Here is a 19,064-nt window from a genome sequence, read left to right as displayed (position 1 = left end):
CTCAGCTGATTTATATTTTCTTGTGTTTTCTGCTGGGCTGCATTATGAATCAATTAGGGCTGCATGTATCGCCTGGTCCGCAATTTCACCATTCTGTGGCTTCTCTCTTATATATAAAGGGACAAATCCTAGCTGTCCTTTCGGGGTGTGCGGGAAAAGAGGCAACTGGAAGGGGAACTGGGGAGAGAGTTGTGTCATCTTGCTTCTAGGCACTCAGTAATTCATTGTATTGGGTAGAGCTTGAGGTAAATACAATGGACTATGTGCTTTAGTGCAGACCATTTGCCACTCCTCTACACATCCTCCTTGTTGCTTCTATTAGCTGTAATTTGTACGGGTAGTTGCAGAGGGCTGATGGTCAGTGGCATACAGGCTCAAATTATCTGTAACGATTTTGAAATCCGTGTTAATTTGCACACACCTGGGGAAGAAATCTGAAGACAATTAGAATTTGGCCCAAAGAATATTATGCTCTGTTGTCTTAAATAAACAGTTGCTGTTAAAATGACTCATTATTAGTAATTTAAAGGGTAATTAAAAAAAAGAAGTTAGTCTAAAATTACATTACCTTGATGAAAGTAATGATCTAATGTATTGTTTGGATTGCAGACATATAGTTACAAACTTAATAGTCATATCCTGCATTCTTCCAATTAGCAGCAAATCTGCCATTAATTGCAAGAAAACCTCTGATTTTCAGGCATGACCACATCAGAGATGTTAACTCCCCCCTTTCCCCGCAAATATAAGTTTTGCTATTGTAAAGTGCAGATTACTTTCAGATTTACCCCCACAGACTGTGGTTACTAAATTTAGTATCCCATATTTTTATAGAATTAACTTTTTTTCAACTTTGTCTCTGAATAACAACTTGATAAATCTCCTCGTCTTCTGATGGCAAATGATTTATTGAGGTTTGCTGCGTAATTAATATTACAGATCATGTGGTGAGCTCTAGAATCCTGAAATATTTTCTGTGGTTTTGCCTGTATAGGTAGAAGGAGGATGGGAAAGAGAAAAGGATAATCTTGTGACAGGAAAGGATCGTTTTTTGACTAAAGCACAGGAATGAGAGTCAGGAAATGTGGGTTTTATTCCCAGTCCTGTCTGACTTCGGGCAGGTCATTGCAGATTTCTTTGCCTCTGTTGATCATTCTGTAAAATAATCATGATGATACTTCCTGACCTCACAGGGTGGTGGGATGTTTAGATTGCCCATGCTTTTAAATTACTTTGAAGTGCTATAGAAGTGCAAAGGGTGATTTACTAGAATTAATGGACCCTGGTTACTTTGTGTTTTCGTTGAACATAGCACTTACTCACACAAGTCATCCTGTTGGATATATGGAATCTATATGAAATGTGAATTAAAATAAGATGGCAGTTTTCTGACAGAATGAAAAGAAAAAGGATCAAAGAAAATGCCAGGAAAGGTTCATGCTCCCTGAATATTTGTCCTTTACCTCTTCTTGCAGGTTGCGTGTCTTACCCATATAGCTGCTAATTACCTTAACGGCAAAATGGAAGCAAAGCGGTGGGGTACTGCTCACGGCAATATCGTTCCTTATCAGGTAAGCAGATAACAGAGGATGTATTTTGTGCTTATAATCTGTGGCTTTGTGTAATATGGGATCGGGAAATGATTTACTCTTTCTGTGACCTACAGTGTTCTGTAATGCATCCGTGTCTAGCTAGAACAAGGCTCTGTTGTTCGTTTTAGATTTTGCATATTTCTTCATCAGCAGTAGATTAGTAACAGGACACTGAAAAAAGATCAAAGGCGTTTGCTGAAATTGAATGACTTTAAAGTTTGATTGTTTTTCACCTGAGAGTGGCACTGACTACAGCTATTTAAAAGATGATTTGTGTTGCTTGCTAGTTATTGAACCAGATTTTATCACACTGACTGCCACTATCTTTCCTTGTGTCTCTGTCTGAGTGATATGAATGGGTTAGGGTGGTCCAGATGTCCCACAACATTTAGGTAGCTTCCACTGACTTTGCTAAGAGTTTCTTTTATATGTGTGTGTGGTATTGGGGGTGGAGGAGTAATCAGAGCCCAGGGTGTGGCATTTTGTTTATTGGAAGTTCAGAATCTGTTGGTATTTTGCTAGTGGTTGAAGATCCTTGGAATGACATCATGTTATTTACATAAATGAGCACACTCTGGTCTTTAGAAGAATTGCATATTGTAGCTGTCTAGTACTGAGAACTCTGCCAGTAATCACTGAGTAACATTTGCTAGCGGATCATTTGCTTGTCTTGGTGGCAGTGCCAGGGCCGTTTTAAGACCTTCGTAGGCCCCCCAACCGAAATAACTGATTTGATTTTAAGCTATTAATAAATAGTTCTTTAAATAAAAATAAAAAATTATACATAAATTTTTTTTCGTAGGCCTTTAAAGTTTCGTAGGCCCTAGGCACTATGCCTATTGTGCCTAATGGATAATACGGCCCTGGGCAGTGCTAATGTCAAGATCAGCACTTACATTTAATAAAAAGGGTATGTTGTCTCAGCTCTGGGAACAAATTCTGTGGTTAAGGTGTGACTGTAGAGGCACTGAGTACTTGTGTGGGCTTTTACTTTTCCCTGCACTCATCCACTTCAGTAAATGGAAAATTTAAAAGTAGAACTACAGAGATTTTTTATGGATAAAACAACTTATCCATATATCAGTACAGCGGTAATACATCCTCCAGTATTTTTATAGAGTTAGGCCAAAACCTTCGCTTTTGATGCAACCCCTTCTGAACTCCAGTTGATATTGTTACGGGTTGGGCTAAACCTCACTGTTACTGGGGAGTGTAACTACCACCCTTCATTAGGATAATTGTAAGAAGTCATTAAGCTCCTTCAGGTAGCTGAAACAGTAGGGGCCTCCATCCACAAACACAGGCATGTATCACATCTTGAAACAAAGGTCTATGCAAGGCCCACATGGGTGGAGAGATTTTGCTGGCTATTGTTTTGTGAAGGTTGTGTGTCTGTGGGAAGAATGGTAGTAAGGCCAGAGATCCTGAGAGACAACGTAGCATCAGAGGCAGCCTGAACAAGCATTGGGAGCATGGCCCTGAGAAAGCTAAGAGAGGGAGCTTTTGGGTAGAGTTCTGGCCAAAAGGAACTTGGCACTTAGAGCAAAGAAACTGTCTTTTGTTGTTTGATTCCTCTTGCGTTCAGGGAAACAGGACTTTGTACATTCCTTTTAAATAAAAAGTATCGTATCAAAGGAACTTCATCACCAATTTCTCCTCCTAACTGAAACAAACCCTGCAAAACCCCCGTTTTTGCCTAGCTTCTTGGGTCAAAAGGGGTAGTAGTATAAAACAAAAACCAGATCCAAACAACATTGGTTTTCCTTAAATAAAACCAAAACCTGATTACCTAAAACATTTTCTTTATCCTTCTGAGCTTGGTTACTTCACATAAAATGGAACTTGGATCCAATCACCAGTTTTGTTCTTGCTTTTGCGAACCAAAATCTAACTGAGATCTTGAAAAAGAAACATACGAACATGGCTATAGAGCATAAAGACTAAGAGAAGTTTTGTTACCCCTCTTCTCTTAGGAGCACAGAGTTAATTTATTTAGGATGCAATGATCATAGGAAAAATATGGATTTTGTTTAAATCTAGTATAAAATATTAGTGCAAGAATTATATTCTGGTCTACTTCCAATTTTTTAAAAGTATTTGGGGAATGTTTTTGTGGATTAACAGTATAATTATAAATAAGATTGAAATATTATAGGAAATCTTAATCTAATTAGAGTTCTCTGTTTTTTGAGCTAGTAATTTATGATGAGTGCTGTGGTTTTCCAGTGCTTTGTATGGATCCTCTACTAACTGTCCATTAATGAACAACTGTGGTTGTAACCATGAGAGTTTTTACTTTCTAGAACTTCCCTTTGCACTTATGTGGCTCTTTCCATCGAAGGATTGCAAAGCACTTTAGAAAGGTTAATTAATTATACCTCTCACCACTGCATGTTATTTACAGATGGATTCACTGAGACACAGGGAGATTAAGTGAGCAAGGTTACACAGGTAATTAGAGCAGAGTTTGGAGCAGAATCCTGGTCCCCAATCTTAGCTATTAATGTACTGCCTTCCTAGAATAATAGGCAAAATTTTAAATGATAATCCTTCCAGAGAAATGTTTGCTTTCAAACATTTTGAGCTAACTATATATAACTTGAGCAAAAAATAAAAATCCCATTTCAGAAAATTTAATCCTATTTCAGAGAATCTGTTTTTTTCTTGTTGGGACTGTGGACTTTTTTTTAAAATTTGGCATACGTGAGTCTTCAGACAGGCAGTAAATTATAAGTTTGAAGTGATGTGGAGTTTGTTACAGTACTTTAAAAAATGTCAAAATGTTGTTAAATCATGGCAGATTAGGTAACCTTGGGAGTTTCTCTTTCAACAGATGTTGAGGATTTTAGAAAGCCAAAATGTAAACAATTTACAACATCTGCATCTCTCTGCGTGACAGAATTCTGACCACAGTCACACCACAGTAGTGACCAAACCAAGCAGTATTTAATTAGAATATTTGAACATGCATGTAATTAGCAAGTGTATTTGTATTAATTGATTCTGTGTATTCTAGCACTTCTTTGATAAATTCATTCACCAGTGTATATCAAGTGTCCTCTTGATTCCTATTTCATTTAACTGAAATCTCATGATTTTGGCCAGCGTATTCTTTGTCAGTGGTATTTGTTCCTATATACAGGGCCAATTTTTATTCTGAGAATGCCTGTGCAATCCCACTTAATTCAGAAGGGCTGCTTGATTGTAACTCAGAGCATAATTTGACCCCAAATGTGTTGTTTAAAAAACCCCCTTCCCTAATTATAATTTATTAATAGGCAGTATTGTGTTATAGTGGAGGGTCTTCTGTTCTAATTCTTGAACACAAGGTTATTATAAATTCCTTCATAGTTTTATGCAATACAATTGAATGATTCACTTATTAACTATAGTGCTCCATTAGCATGTGTCAGAATTATTCCTGGGAGCTAAGGAAGAAGCCAGAGGCTAAGGTTTGATCTTCTAAGCATGTTTTATCATTATGATTGGGAAGTATGTGGTAGGCCTTCATGGGTATAATATAGGAGATAGAGGTAAAAAGGAAAAGCATGCTATGTTGTACATTTCAAAGCATTAACTCTCACACATCCCTTCGGCCTGTATGTTCAGTGCTCCTGTAGTTCAAAAGACAAAATGGTCTCTATAAGGACAAGATAGTTCAGGCAGCAAGAGGTTTTTAAAACCACAGGTCACCTGCAAAGCTGAGAATAAAGGGCCTAGTCCTCACATTATATGAGGACCAAATATTTTGTTTAGAACCTTACAAGAGACCACGTTTGGCTTCTGAATGGTTAACTTAATTTGTTCAAGTTTTCATTTAGCAAAGAGGAAGAGGGAGCAAAGGTATTGGGAGGTAGGACATATCAGCTGGATTTTTTTTTTTAAAGTTGTATCTTTAAAAAAAATACAAATCATTTTTGAAAATTTTCTTAAGGTACCAAAATCATTTGCATCTAATGAAACTATGCTCAAAATTTATATTTAAAAATTGTGAATAAAGGATCCTTTACTTTTAAAAAACTTGGATTAATGATCAACTAGGTGGAAATGTGGTTGGCATCCAAAATTTGCTTCCTTCCTGGACTGTTTTTTCATGGTTTTTGTTAATTTGTTTTAAATATCCTATTAAAATAAGCTATTTTATAACAAAAGCGATAACATATTTGAAGTCCCAGTTCTCAGGCTGGGCAACAAATCTATAATAAAACAGAGGGCATGAACGTCGCCACTTCAATTGAGTGGACATTGGTCAGTCTAGATGGGATTTCACTTGCATAATTTGCACAGGCATCAAGTGACCAATACAAGTGCAGAGTTTGAGGGCAACCACATGTTGCCGTAAGATTTCTCAGATATTCTGTCTCTTTTGAGACTGGCATGAATGAGTGTCTAAGCTCTGTCTTGGTTGCTTTCCACTGGCGCCCTTACAGAATGGCTGTCTGAGCAACTCTTCAACTAATGGTTCTTTCTCAAGGTACTGATAAGGCTGTCAATTATGTTTTTTTAAATTCAGGTTTTATAATGCTAGTCTCTCCAAAGTTATCAACGTGACGATCTTGCAGACAAAAATTAAGATAATGACCAAGCTTATGGGGCTGCCAACACTCCATTACTAGTATAAAGCCACCAGACAATCTCAGTAATGCTCTTGAATCAATCCCTTTTTATGTTAAAGCCAAAACCTTGAATTCTATCCTGACACACTTAGTGGCAACCAGAGCAGGACTGATGTGATGTGTTCCCTGAATTAAGCAAATTTCAATATTTAGGCAGTTGTATTCTACACTACCTTCAATTTCCAAATTGTTTCAGCATGGAGCATCATTGTTGTTATCATCTTTGTTACCATAGCACCTAGAAGCTCTAGCCAATGATCAGAACCCCACTGTGCTAGGCACTGCACAAACAGAAAATAAAAAGACACTATTTGCCCGAGAGTGCTTACAATCTAAGTATAAGACAAGAGACAACAGATGTATGCACACAGATAGATGAGGGAATACAAGGAAACAGTGAGACAATATTGGTCAGTGTGATAGGCAGTGATGTAGGCTACTGATGTTGCATCATCATTACAGTAGTCTAATGGCAAGGTGGCAAAGTAGCTAACTGTAGCAATGTCTGTATCCAAAAGGAAAAGGCACACTCTTCTAGCCAGTCTTAGATGGAAGAATGTTCCTTTGACCACCGGTGTTACTAGAGTATCCAGGAGTAACCTGGGATCCTAACGAAGCACCCCAATTCTGAATTTTTGTTGAAATGTATGAACTTTTTCCCTTCGTCAAGGTGATAAGATCTTTGCCAGTTGTAGCTTCTTTATCAAACCAATAATATTATCTCAGTCTTGTCTGGATCACAACTCAGATGCAGCCCCCCACTAAGTCATTTGTTTCATGCCTGCCCCGCCCTGGCCAGGACAGACATGATGGAGATGTAGAGAAGCATGATATGAGTATTTACGTGATGCCTCCTAGGATACTTGTCAGCACTCCAGTGAATCAGTGGCCAACCTAACTCGGAAACTCTCAGCACTTTGGCTAAAGTCCTGGTCTATAGAGAAACTTTGAGCAAAGATAGGCTCATAATTTTTCCCTTGATTGGTAAATGTCTCTTTGGAGAACCATTTGACCAAGCCCTTAAAGATCTCTCAGAGAATTTAATAAACAAACAGACAAACAAAACAAAAATCCCTCCACGACTAGATCTTACTTCCATTCCAAACCTGGCTTTAGATATTGTTAAGTTTTCATTGTGTAAACCAGGAAGAAGAGAGGCTTCCCATTGCTACAAGGCAAGGGAATGCAGTGTAAACCTAGGGTTTGAACTCTGCTCAAGTATAACCCCCGTCAGTCTACATGCAAATTGCACTAACCTAGTGTTTGGACCCAGGATCCCACTGGAGTGGTGGGTCCGAGCCTGAGTCCATCCGGGACCCAGGGTTAAAGCCCGATTGCACTGCAGTGTAGATGCATCTTTGCTGGCTTCATGCTCTGGGGGTCAACCAAAAGTATTCCACAGTCCCATGGGCTGGCTTTCTTTGACCTCTCGATGGTCAACTTTGGTGAACAGTCAAGTTTTCTCACACTGAACTACAAACAAAGGACTAGAGCAACCACATTTTGGGATGGCTCTAGGAAGTCTGGGATATGGGTGGCTAGCTGTGGGCCCGAATAATGCAGTCTAGATGCTGGAACCTCAGGTTAGGACCCAGGGTTTAACAATTCCTAACCTGGGGTTACAAGAATGTAGACACTCAAGCTCTAGGTTAATAAGTCTGGGGTCTGCTAACTCCAGTTCTAGTAATCCTGGGCTTACATTACAGTGGAGACATGCCCTTAGAGGCCAGAATTGCAGGGTACAGTCACGCACTTACAGAGAATCCTTCTGACAGTTGCAGTCACCTTGAACCTTTATTAATCATAAAACCTGGTCCAGTTTTAAATCCAGAGAAACATTCTCTCTTGTTTGTTGTGTAAGATCCAGTTTTGCAAGCAGTTACTATGTAAATTCCCTCCAACTTCCCTTTACCCCATATTGTTCATCATCTCTCTCCACATAGTTGCAGTCAAGCATATCCTTACCATGTTACCAGTAACAACATTCACCTCAGATGGGAGATTCATAGGGGTCTTTTCAATTGAGAACAATTTTCAGAACACCGTGAGTGGTCCTGCCCCTTGTGCACTGACATGTCTCAAACCCCCCACGCCCCCACCCAACCCCCACCCAGGATGTTCCAGATGCCTTGGGTTTGGTCAGATATTCTGTCTGTTGCTTCATGGAATTACTTGTCCTTCATGTATTTATGTATTCAGATCATGCCTCAGGACCACAGTTGTCATTTGTATTGCAGTAGCACTCAGAGGCCCCAATTAGGGATCAGAGCTCCATTATGCTAGGTTTTGTCCATACCCAAAAGAAAAGAGAATTCCCTGCCCCAAAGTGCTCACAATCTCAGTACATGTTGATGGACAACAGATGGATACAACAAACAGGTGCAAAAAGATAACAACGAGACTATTATGATCAGCATCATAAGCAGTTGTCACCACACACCAGCCATCTAAGCAATAGCGTTTCTACATCTTCCTTGGCAACTGCATCTCCAGTTCTGTGTTATGGAATATTATTACAACTCAGAGATCTTACAAAACTCAGGTCAATTGTGCTGTAGCAGCACTCCACAGGAAAACAGAGGTCAAAATAATCCCCTACTTCATTGACTGTCAGGGGCAGTTCTCTTCAGAAAGGTGCACACAGCTAGATCAGTGTCAAACCCCTCCCCAGAACTTTGTTTACCTTAAAATCTGTTTTTTGCATTTCACACGGCTTTCTTCTAAAGGAAGGACAACAAAAGTAACATCAACCATTCAGAAATTTCAAACTGTGCAGCACTACTTGCTTCACCAAAGAATGCAGCTATGCAGCTGTTTTCTATTCTGCTTTGAGGTGGTTCCCTCTGGGATTACTTCTAGTCCATGACCCTACAATTTTTACTACTTTGAGTTAGAATCAGAAAAGAACAGAATTTAGACAATCTGATAAGTTTCCTTCTTTGGGTAAACTTTTCTTCCTTTTGTTGGTTCTGGACATTCATTCTGTTAAAGGGCACCTCTTTTTCTGATCATCAGTGGACTATTCTAACAAAAGATGTGACTTTGTCTGGTGTGGAATAGAATTTATCAGAAGAAATAGTCCTGTTTAGAGTTAAAGCACCATATAATCATTCTAGAGGTAGGAAACACAGTTGTACAGGACTTCTCTTAGGCAACATCGTGCTAGTCCAGACAGTTACTCAGTTGCAGACTATTTAAACCACCATTCCAAACTCCAAACTGTTTGGAGACCAACAGTCCCATATTCCTCTTCAAATCAAGCTTTCTGTTCTTCTGGGCAGTGAAAAACCTCACTTCTTGAACAGCTGCCCATTTCACATTAAAAATAAATTTTAGGCTCAGATGAGCTTTTCCCTGAGGAAAATGTGCTCTCCTCCCACGATGTTTCATACCCTAGTGAACAGATTGGTTATCCTCAACATGTCTCCTTTTGTTCTGTGAATGCTCAGCTTCCCCAGGTTTTTGCTCCAGATACTTCAGTTACCTAGCTTGTCTTCTTGATCTGCGGGTCCCAGGTCTTTTTATTTCTATTTCCATTTCCTTCCTTAGAGTGGTGTCAGAAAGGTAGAAAATACAAAGGCATATGACATCCTATTGGACCCTGCATGACCAAGAAGGATCTCATTTGCAGACTTTGTCTGCTTGTGCATAGAAATAAGGGTCCTTCTGCACAGGATTCCAGTTGTATATCTATGTCATTTCTTCATCAAGACATGCAGATCCTTGCCCTGATTACTTATGTGTAAAGACTAATCCTTGACTACAAGAGAATTTCAGATATTCAGTGAGACTCTCTTACTATCTAGAATTGAAATCCTGGCTCCACTGAAATCAATATTCTAAAAGCTCTTCTTTTATACACTTCAACTATTATGTGATCTGGAAGATAATCTAATTGTGGTATAAGGAGTCCTAATTCTGCAAAAGTCCCCTCCCAGGAAAATGGTAGATATTTTTTTTCATCCATGGTTTGAGTGAAAACATTATTATCAGGGCTCCAAGGCACAAAGACCTAGGAGAAGGAAGAGGATCATCCTGCAGCCTGGTATGGTTAGCGCATATCGGTCACACAATTTTTAGTAAAAGTTAAACCTCCTGTTAAGTAAATGATCCATACCCAGAAGCTGAATCTAGGAGTTACAGAAACTTCTCAAAGAAAGAACTCCATCTCAGAGACTGAGAGAGGCTGTGGTCCTTATACAAATTTGTGTAGATACTCTAGAACGAGTTCACAGCATTTGCAGCTTGTGGGAGAACCTCCCGTCTCTTCTTGAGAATTAATCTCACCACGTTGTATATAGAGGTTGCAACCTGGCCTAGGACCCCTCTCTACAGACACAAATCTGTTGCAATTGGATCTCTTCAAGGAGTCCCACATGCTTCTAAGTCAACTGGGTCTGGGTACAGTCTAGTCACTGTTCTTAGTTCTAGGTCTGTAGGCCACATCCCTGGACTCGAACCTCTTGTCTGATGCTTTTCCTTGGGTCACGGCGCTCTGAAGTCCAGCTACCCTAGACTCTGAAACCAGGGCTACAGACTTCCCCAAACTGCTGAATCACTGTAATATACTCCCCCAGTGTTCTGCTGAGATTGTGAGTCTCTCTGGGCTTCTAGTTTTACTCCTTTGATGTCAATGTGGTAGATAAGCAAGGAACACAGGTTTTACCAAGGAATTTCTGATCCACTTTGAAACTTTACTCTGGGAAAGCACTTGAGAGTTACAGACCCTTGAAAAATAACAAAGTCCTGAGTCTTCCACTCCTCATGTCTGATCTCACCCTTTTATGATTCTGAGGTTTGTCAGCATTTCAGGCTGGGCAGAGTCCCTCCTGCCCTCTTTCTCCTGCACATCCTGCTTACAAGTGGCGATGGTCGACCCCTCAGCCAGAGCAACACTTTCTCTTATACTGTAAGTGATATATCATTCATGGTTTCATCCAAAATTGTTCCATCATTAGGGTGATGGACAGGGTTTATATCATGTCCACATCTCCCCCCTGCCCCTTCCCCTCTCACACACCATGGAAAAAAGAAAGGTGTTTGGCTTCCAAATCTGAAGATCTTGGACAGCTCACAGAGGCACAGGGCTGTCTGCATGCAAGCGCCGTGCAACCACATTGCTTTAGGGGCCCCATTTGCTGTCCCCAGATCCATGATATATATAATAATTTTCTTGTGGATTCCTCTCATGGTTGTGGCTGGTTTGGGTGGCCTGGGCTGGTGCTTGACCCTGACGTTTGCTACACGTGGTTCTTTGGACTCATGGAGGAATCTCTGCAGTGACGAGGGGATGGGATGCTGGGGAGTGAGTACTGCTACAGATGTGGCTGACCCCCTATCTGCTTTCATGTGTAGGGGGACAAATCCATGCACAGATCATTCTCTCCATGTACAGCTCAGCAAGGCCCAATAGTGGTTAAAGTTCCTCATCAATTTTTTGTTAATGGTACTTGTAACCAGTGAGAAATGAACAGAGTTTTGATATATTGTTGTCCCTTCTTTTGACACCTGCCCTGTTGCTCTTCTTTTGAGTGGTTAACACATGTCCAAGGCCTTGCAAGTTGGCTTCCTGGTGAAGGAGAAACCAGTAGTGATGTATCTTTGTATACTCTAACTCAGTGTTTCTCAAATAGTGTTCCACGGAACCCTGGAGTTCTGTGGGCTGAGTTGAAGGGTTCCACGAAAAAGCGGAACCGCGCCGCCGAAATCAACACAAATTGTGCGCCGCCGAACAGCTGGCAGCATGCCGCACAACAGCTGTGAGCACACCGCTGAACAGCTGAGGGCGCTGCCAAAAAGCTGTGAGCGTGCCGCCGAACAGCAGATGGCGCCGCCGAACCGATGTGAATGCGCCGCCGAACAGCTAATCACGCCGCCGAACAGCTGCTTACAGAGTGCGCCACCGAAACCAGGCTACACCGTGCCGCCGAAAAGGGGAAGATTTCCTGGACTTGTCGGCGGAGGGTATCGCATGGCCGTGCAAGGGTGCTGCGGCGAAATATAATTGAAAAACACTGCTCTAACTCTAACTTGCTTTATTTACATACAGTGAAATGAAAATGGTAAAACAACATGTAGGGCACTAAGGTTTTCCAGGAGTCTCAACCCAAGACCAGTGCCTACCCACTCAACTCCCTCTCTCCTGAAGTTCTTTCATCACAAAACTTTGCATAACCCAAAACTAACTAACAACAACACAGCATGTCTTCCTAAGAGTCAAATCTTGCTCAAACACTAGGAGAAAAGAATCTGGAAAAATATGTCTAACAGCACTACCTGGTGACATCTGCTGTTACAATATATTTCATACTGGGTAAAGATATAATACTAGGAAATAAAATAAAAATGAGATACTTTAAATACTGAAAGGAATACAAACTGATGCATCTCAAAGTCTAAGTACACACACAATTATGGAAATATTTTTTTATGTTTAGTTTTGATAATAAGAATCTAAGGAGCTGATAATGCTGTGATTTGTGACCAATATCTCTCCATTTGAGGAGGAATGATGATAGATGTCCGCATGGTGATATTGTGTTTTTGGGAAAAGAAAAATTTAAAATAATAATAATAATAACAGCAGCAACATTTGATCTGGCCTCAGTTTAACTATTGTTCAGGTGCTTGTTTTCTGAACATGAAGACTGAAAAGTTTCTGTAGAAGCTCTTAATTGTTATGAAAAGGTATGTCCACTAGATGTCATCCATGTAATCTAGTAATGCTGTTTAGGATGAAAGATGCAAATTATCAGAATTATAAGCTACTTTTTCACATAAATGCTATACAGTATATATGGCATTTTACAAAGTAACATCCTATTATTCTCAGTGTGATTTTTTTTTTGTCTAATAGACTTTTTTTTCTTCTAATGTTTTTGCCTGTTGTTACCCTGTTGCTTGAGCTCACTGGTTATATAACTGAACCCAACTGGACTCTGTATATCCTCTAATTTTACAGATGGGCAGCTAAGTTTAAAAACAGAGACAGTTTATACTGATCTGTATAAGGACTATCAAGTACTGAAGGAAGGCCAAATTATCCTGTAATTAATATCTACCTGCCTGAAATATGTTCTTTTCTAAGCTCTTCATACTTCTTAAGGGAGGTTTAAAAAAGAAAGTGGCATGCATGCATTTCCATTTAGAAAAGGAATGTAAAATTCCATAAACTTATCTAAATAAACTCTATCAATATAAGGACCTTTATACTGGTATAACTGCGTCCATGCTAGGAGCGTGCCCTATTTTGGTTCATATACAGCATTTAAAAAGGTGTTAAGCAATTTGAGTTTGAGTTACAACAGGAGCAGAAGCTCTAATCCAGGCATACCCATAGGGCTAGATCCTCAACCTGTGTAAATTGTTAGAGCTCAGTTGAGGTCAGTGGAGCTCTGATACTTTACTCTAGCTGAGGAACTGGCCCCTGTTAGTCTAGATGCAGTTTTTGCAACCATGTCAGTTGGTGGAAGAGGAGGCAGGATAGGGTCAACCCCAACCAACCAACAGGATTGCCAAGGTAAACTGCATCTAGGCTTAGTGGTGGGTGATGTTTCTAATTGGTTAGCTAACTCAATTTTAAAAAAAAATCTTTTTTTCTAGTCTAGACATTTCCAATGTGCCCTAACTTTGTAGAGCTTGATATTAAAGAGAACATACAATTTTGCAAGACCTGAGAGAGAACAAAATTGCTTAGGGAAGGGAGGCAGCCTTATTTTTAAAAATTAAAAATTCTTTAAAAAACTTAAATCAGAATCTAATGCTTAGTTGTTTAACTCCTCTTGTGTTTTCACACACACAGATTATACTGATATAAAATACGTTGAGGCGGTGTCACCTAGTGAATAGAGGACTGTACTGGGAGACCTGAGTTCTATTCCTGGCTCTTTCGCTAGCCTGCTGGGTGGTGTTGGGCATGTAACTTCACCTTCTGTGCCTCAGTTTTCCCCATCAATGAAATGGGGATAATGATACAGCCTTCTTTGTAAAGTGCTTTGAAAACAACTGATGAAAAATGCTAGATAAGCACCAAGAATTATCATTATAAAATAATAGTAGTCTTACTCCACCATAGGTACATTCACATTAGAATGGGATCATTAAGGTATCTTGCATGTGAGCTATAAAGAGGAAAGAAATAGTTTGTCTCTCTTTTGTTTCTTTAAATTGTACAAAGAAGGCCTGAAGGATTTTTGTCACAATAAAGGTAATTTTTTTCTTGTTTTTTGGTTTTTTTTTTTAACATTAAAAATCCAGGCTCTCTATCTTGAAAGACTTTCTGGTGACTGGAGAACTGTGAAATTAGGACACCCCGAGAGTCAGGAGACTGAGCCAGTGAGAGAGAAAGGAATTTTTTAGTCAAATTAGAAAACCATTTTATTTATAACAAATAGGTAGTAGAACATTATTTGGGATGTCTCTGTTAAATACCCTACCCCCTTCAATGAATATGTGAGACCTACACATCTCTGAGATACCCAAGAGGTTCCCCAGCAAAATTATGGAAGACCAGATTTGATATTTGTGATATTTCTAAGGTTAAAATTCAACCTAGGTAAAAAACAAAACTTAGGTTCATAAAAAAAAAAAAAAATCAGGCCTTTCAAGTATATCATAATAAGCAAAAGTGGGCATAAACTTACCCTTTAATCAATTCTCTGTTGCAATGGTTCTCTAATGAGTTGTTGTTCATTATGATTCTGCATTGTAATAATCCACTGTGATGTATATTAGCCACAATATAAACAAATAATAAATTGATATAGTATTAGGTAAAGCAGCATCAGCGGAGTTATAATGCATTTTCAAATGTAGCATCAAGACAAGGAATATAAAATATTATGCATGCCAAAGTCATTCCGTCTGATAATGTTTCATACTCTGTGGTTATGATAGTGATTACAGACTTCTGGCCATGAATAATAATTTTAACAAAGCAACCTTTTCTTTTTATAGTGTACAAGTAATTAAGTTAGCTCTTTGGGGCACGGGCCTTTTAATTTTGTACAGTGCCTAGCACAGTGGAGCCTGATTGTGATATAGTGCCTTTATGTTCTACTGGAACGCAGATAATAAATAGTGAATTATATTTTTCTCTGTTTACACCCCCTTTTTCTCTAACATAATATTGTAGTATTTTATAATTATTATAGGATTTAATTTGGTGGTTCTCTTATATAAAGACAACTCAGTTTAAGTTCACATCCTTGTCAAATGAAGTTGTTGGGGGTGGGGAGCGGGATGTGAAAATTATAATAGTATCACTATGTGAATAATGAGACAGGTTTATTCACTCTGTGTGTGAGTGTGAGAGAGTTAGAAAATCGAATTTACATTCTGCAATGATTAGAGTTTTTGGACATCAGTTTCATGACTGCTGTTCAGTGGTGTGTAGCAGTGAAACTGACAAGAATTATGTCACTTTCAGCCAACCTGTTTGGAAATTTGCAGATGGAACAGTTTTCCATCAGAAAATGCTAATTTGACAAAATCTTATACAATCTCTGAGAGCTAGGAAGGAGGGAAACTACAGGGAGAGTAAGAGATGGTTTTGTGGTTAAGGGACTGTATTGGAATTCAGAAGGTATTGGCTCTAATTCCATATCTATCCTGCATTCTCTGTGTGATCTTGGGAAAGTCACTTGACTCTGTGTGACCCTGGGTAAATCATTTTAGTCTCTCTCTATGCCTTAGTTTTTCATCTGTTAATTGGGGCTAATAATTCCTTTCTCTTACCTTAGCTTAGCTTGCATATTTAGATTGTCCCTTGTTGATCCATTGCTATTGTAGCTTTTCTCCACAATTAAGAGGGCCTGAAAGTAACTCTTTTTAAAAAATGATAACTGAGATTCTCGTGTAATCACCCTAGGAACTCAGGCTTTAAATACATTTCCAAATATTGTGAGATTTGTGATAAAATTGCAAGTGTTGGCAACACTGCTGCTTTCATGTTTTCTTATCTTGCCAATTCTTATAAAATCTAGTGTGAATAGTATTCTTGTAACTGTGGTTTCAAAGGGACTTTCCGTACTGTAATTATAATAAAACAATACTTAGAGCTGAGAGACAGTCACCAGAAGTTAGTTTCTGGTCAGTTATCTCTAAGGGCTTAATCTACATAGAAGATTCCTCCAGTTTAACTAAGGTGGATTTTAAACCTGGACAAACACCCATGTGGATTTATATCCATTTAAATCTGGTTTATATTAGTTTATCTTGCACCTGTAATTTAGGGCTCGTCTACAGACACAAACCGTACAGCTTTAATTATACCAGCAAACTTAAATTGGTACACTCTCTTTACTGTGTATACTTGCTGTTATACCAGTATAGTTTATGCCTGTAAGATAAGGGAAATAAATTATATTAGTATAAGGCACTTTCAGACCAAAACCAAATAATTAAAAAAATCATTCATGGTGAAATTCAACTATCCAAACATCTGAAACAATTAATGGTCCACATTTATCATGCAGAAGCAAGAAAATTCACAGCTGAAATTACTATTCCATCCTTAAACTCTCTGTATAGTCCTTGGGTATCCTACTGTATATCCCTTTGGATATACGAAACCATACAACTCACATTGCAGTATTCCACATTATCTCCTGGTCTTTCTGAGATCATTAATAGAAGAGTATATGAGCTATAACACCCTTCTCTGATTGGATGAACTGAAGACAGATCTTCAGTGTGAATGTTTTTGTTTGGTGTTTGTAGATGTCCCCTAATTTTTAAGTAAAGTGTGCGTGTTTGTTTTCTCTTTCAACTGAGTGGCCACAACAGAAACATATACCATATGCTTCCATGTACACCTCATTTATTTGTTTTTATATTGATATAGCATCCATCCAGTGTTCTGTGCACTGTCAAAAAACAAAATAAAAAAAAAATCAGACTCTGCACCCCCAATCTACAGCAGATTATTCCCACAGCTGACTGTAATTCCAGCAAAAGAGCATTCAGTTTTCCACCCAAACCCCTCATGATCCCAGTCATCCCCTAATTATTGCTCCCCAAGAAAAACTTGGGTAAATAGGCAGTGTGTGGCAAGTGTTATATTTACTATATCTAAGCTATTTTTGTTTAAATCCATTTGTTTGTCATGGAGATGCAATAGTGGCTTTTAAAATACATAAGTAAGAATAGTTGTCATAATAATAAAAATAACGCAGACTGGGTGTCTCCACACCATTGGGAAAGTGAGTGCAATATAACTGACTGCAGTTGGTGATTAGTTAAGTTAATGGCATAATGGCATCCTTAGCACAGGCAGGGGATATGCCGTGCTTGCCACATGTGAGTTAATGTAACGCTGCTTTTCAGCCTCACTCTTAGGGGGATTATCACAATTTAAAAATTTTTTTTTGAAGTGTAAGACAAGGACAGTGGATCAACCCATATTGCAGACAGCTGCTGTACAAGCTGATGAATTCAAAATCTACCGTTGCTGGGAAGCATCAGATCTGGCATTATAACACTAGCCATGAATGTGACAGGACTTTTAACATACCAGGTGAAAATACTGACCTCCAAATAATCAAACAAAAAGAAAGAAAGAGAGAGAGAGAGATATGTGTGTGGTGGGGAGGAGGGGGAGAGAATGGATAGGACTGGAAAGACTGTAGTTTGTGCTGTATCCCATCTTTCGTTTATTACGGTGTGCCCCAGCCATGAGCATTAGCCACAAACAAACAGAAGATGGGATGGGAAAATGGATTAAAGGAAGAGCGAGTCTGGAACCAATAACATAAAAAGATGAAATAAGTCAAGAATTTGTTTTTAGTCATTCTATTTGTAAAGTATAATTTTTTTCCTAATGATATATGTACAAAAAATTAGAGGAAACATGAAAAACAAACCATATGTTTTTCTGTAATTCTGTAACTTCTCTGAAGCCAGTGTTTGATACTCCCTTCAAGAACACATCTCTGTAAACACATTCCTTATAAACAAATGTTTTAAAAAAAATGGTTCCAGTGTCTGGAAAAATATATCCCATTACACTATCTAGACAAATTACTCATTTATTGTATCTATTACTTAAAAAAAAACTTAATCTGGTTTGTTTTGTTGTTTTTTTAATCCAAAAAAAGCTGTTTGTTTAGCTGTATATCTGTTTGGAATTTTTATCAAATTATACAGATACATTGAGAGATATTCCAGATATAATATATGTTAAAATGAAAGGAAGTCAGTATTGTATTTTCATTTTTGTAAGCAGGAACACAAAGAACACCAATTTGATAAAATGGAGCATTTTATGCAGATTCTTAGCTGCATACACAAATCTGTCTTTCTGCTGACATGAGCCATGGGGAGAATTAAAAACTAAGATTTATCTAGCTAGTATGCAGTTCTCTTAAATCAAGACTACCATGATCAGAAAGAGAGACTAGTATGGATATAATCTGTGACTTGACATTCAGTATATGTGCCTGTGTAATTTACTCGCCTCTGCTGGTCACCTGACTGAAGAAATTAAGTGGGCCACAGGGTGAGCCAGGAAATTCAGCTTTCTGCTTTCCAAATCCAAAATTCTGTTGTTTCCCCCCATCTCCCTTCTTTTCACAGCTGGTCAGCACATGCACAATAATTGCTTAGGGCAGGTAGAGGTTGATATGGAAAGAAACTTTAGGAGCACATGCAAATCTATGCTAAATTTCTGGAATGCAGCAACAGGGTGAAGTTAATGTAGAGCAAGATTTCCTTTATGTTTAAGGTTTCTAAAACTAATAATAAAAAAGAGACAACAAATTCCCTTTATTGCCGTTCTTATTCTCTACTACTGCTAACTTAGCAGGTTTGGGATTTTGCCAAAATATTACACATTGCTCAAGAAGATTACAAAGAAATC

The 19,064-nt window shown here is 38.7% G+C and overlaps 1 protein-coding gene across 6 annotated transcripts in view; it reads left to right on the top strand.

Annotated features, from left to right (window-relative positions):
* SUGCT (succinyl-CoA:glutarate-CoA transferase) overlaps positions 1 to 19,064 on the top strand; it is a 430,017-nt gene that overhangs the window by 101,240 nt on the left and 309,713 nt on the right. For all 6 annotated transcript variants that reach the window (XM_067550388.1, XM_067550389.1, XM_067550393.1 and 3 more), the window contains exon 9: positions 1,476 to 1,571. In XM_067550388.1, the coding sequence (XP_067406489.1) occupies positions 1,476 to 1,571 (96 nt within the window). The remainder of the gene's footprint in view (positions 1 to 1,475; positions 1,572 to 19,064) is intronic.

This window comes from Emydura macquarii, unplaced genomic scaffold (genome assembly GCF_026122565.2).
Source record: "Emydura macquarii macquarii isolate MOO-44397 ecotype Brisbane River unplaced genomic scaffold, CSIRO-AGI_Emac_v2 contig_1263, whole genome shotgun sequence".
Lineage (NCBI taxonomy): Eukaryota > Metazoa > Chordata > Testudines > Chelidae > Emydura > Emydura macquarii.
This window is presented reverse-complemented; position numbering and strand designations above follow the sequence as displayed.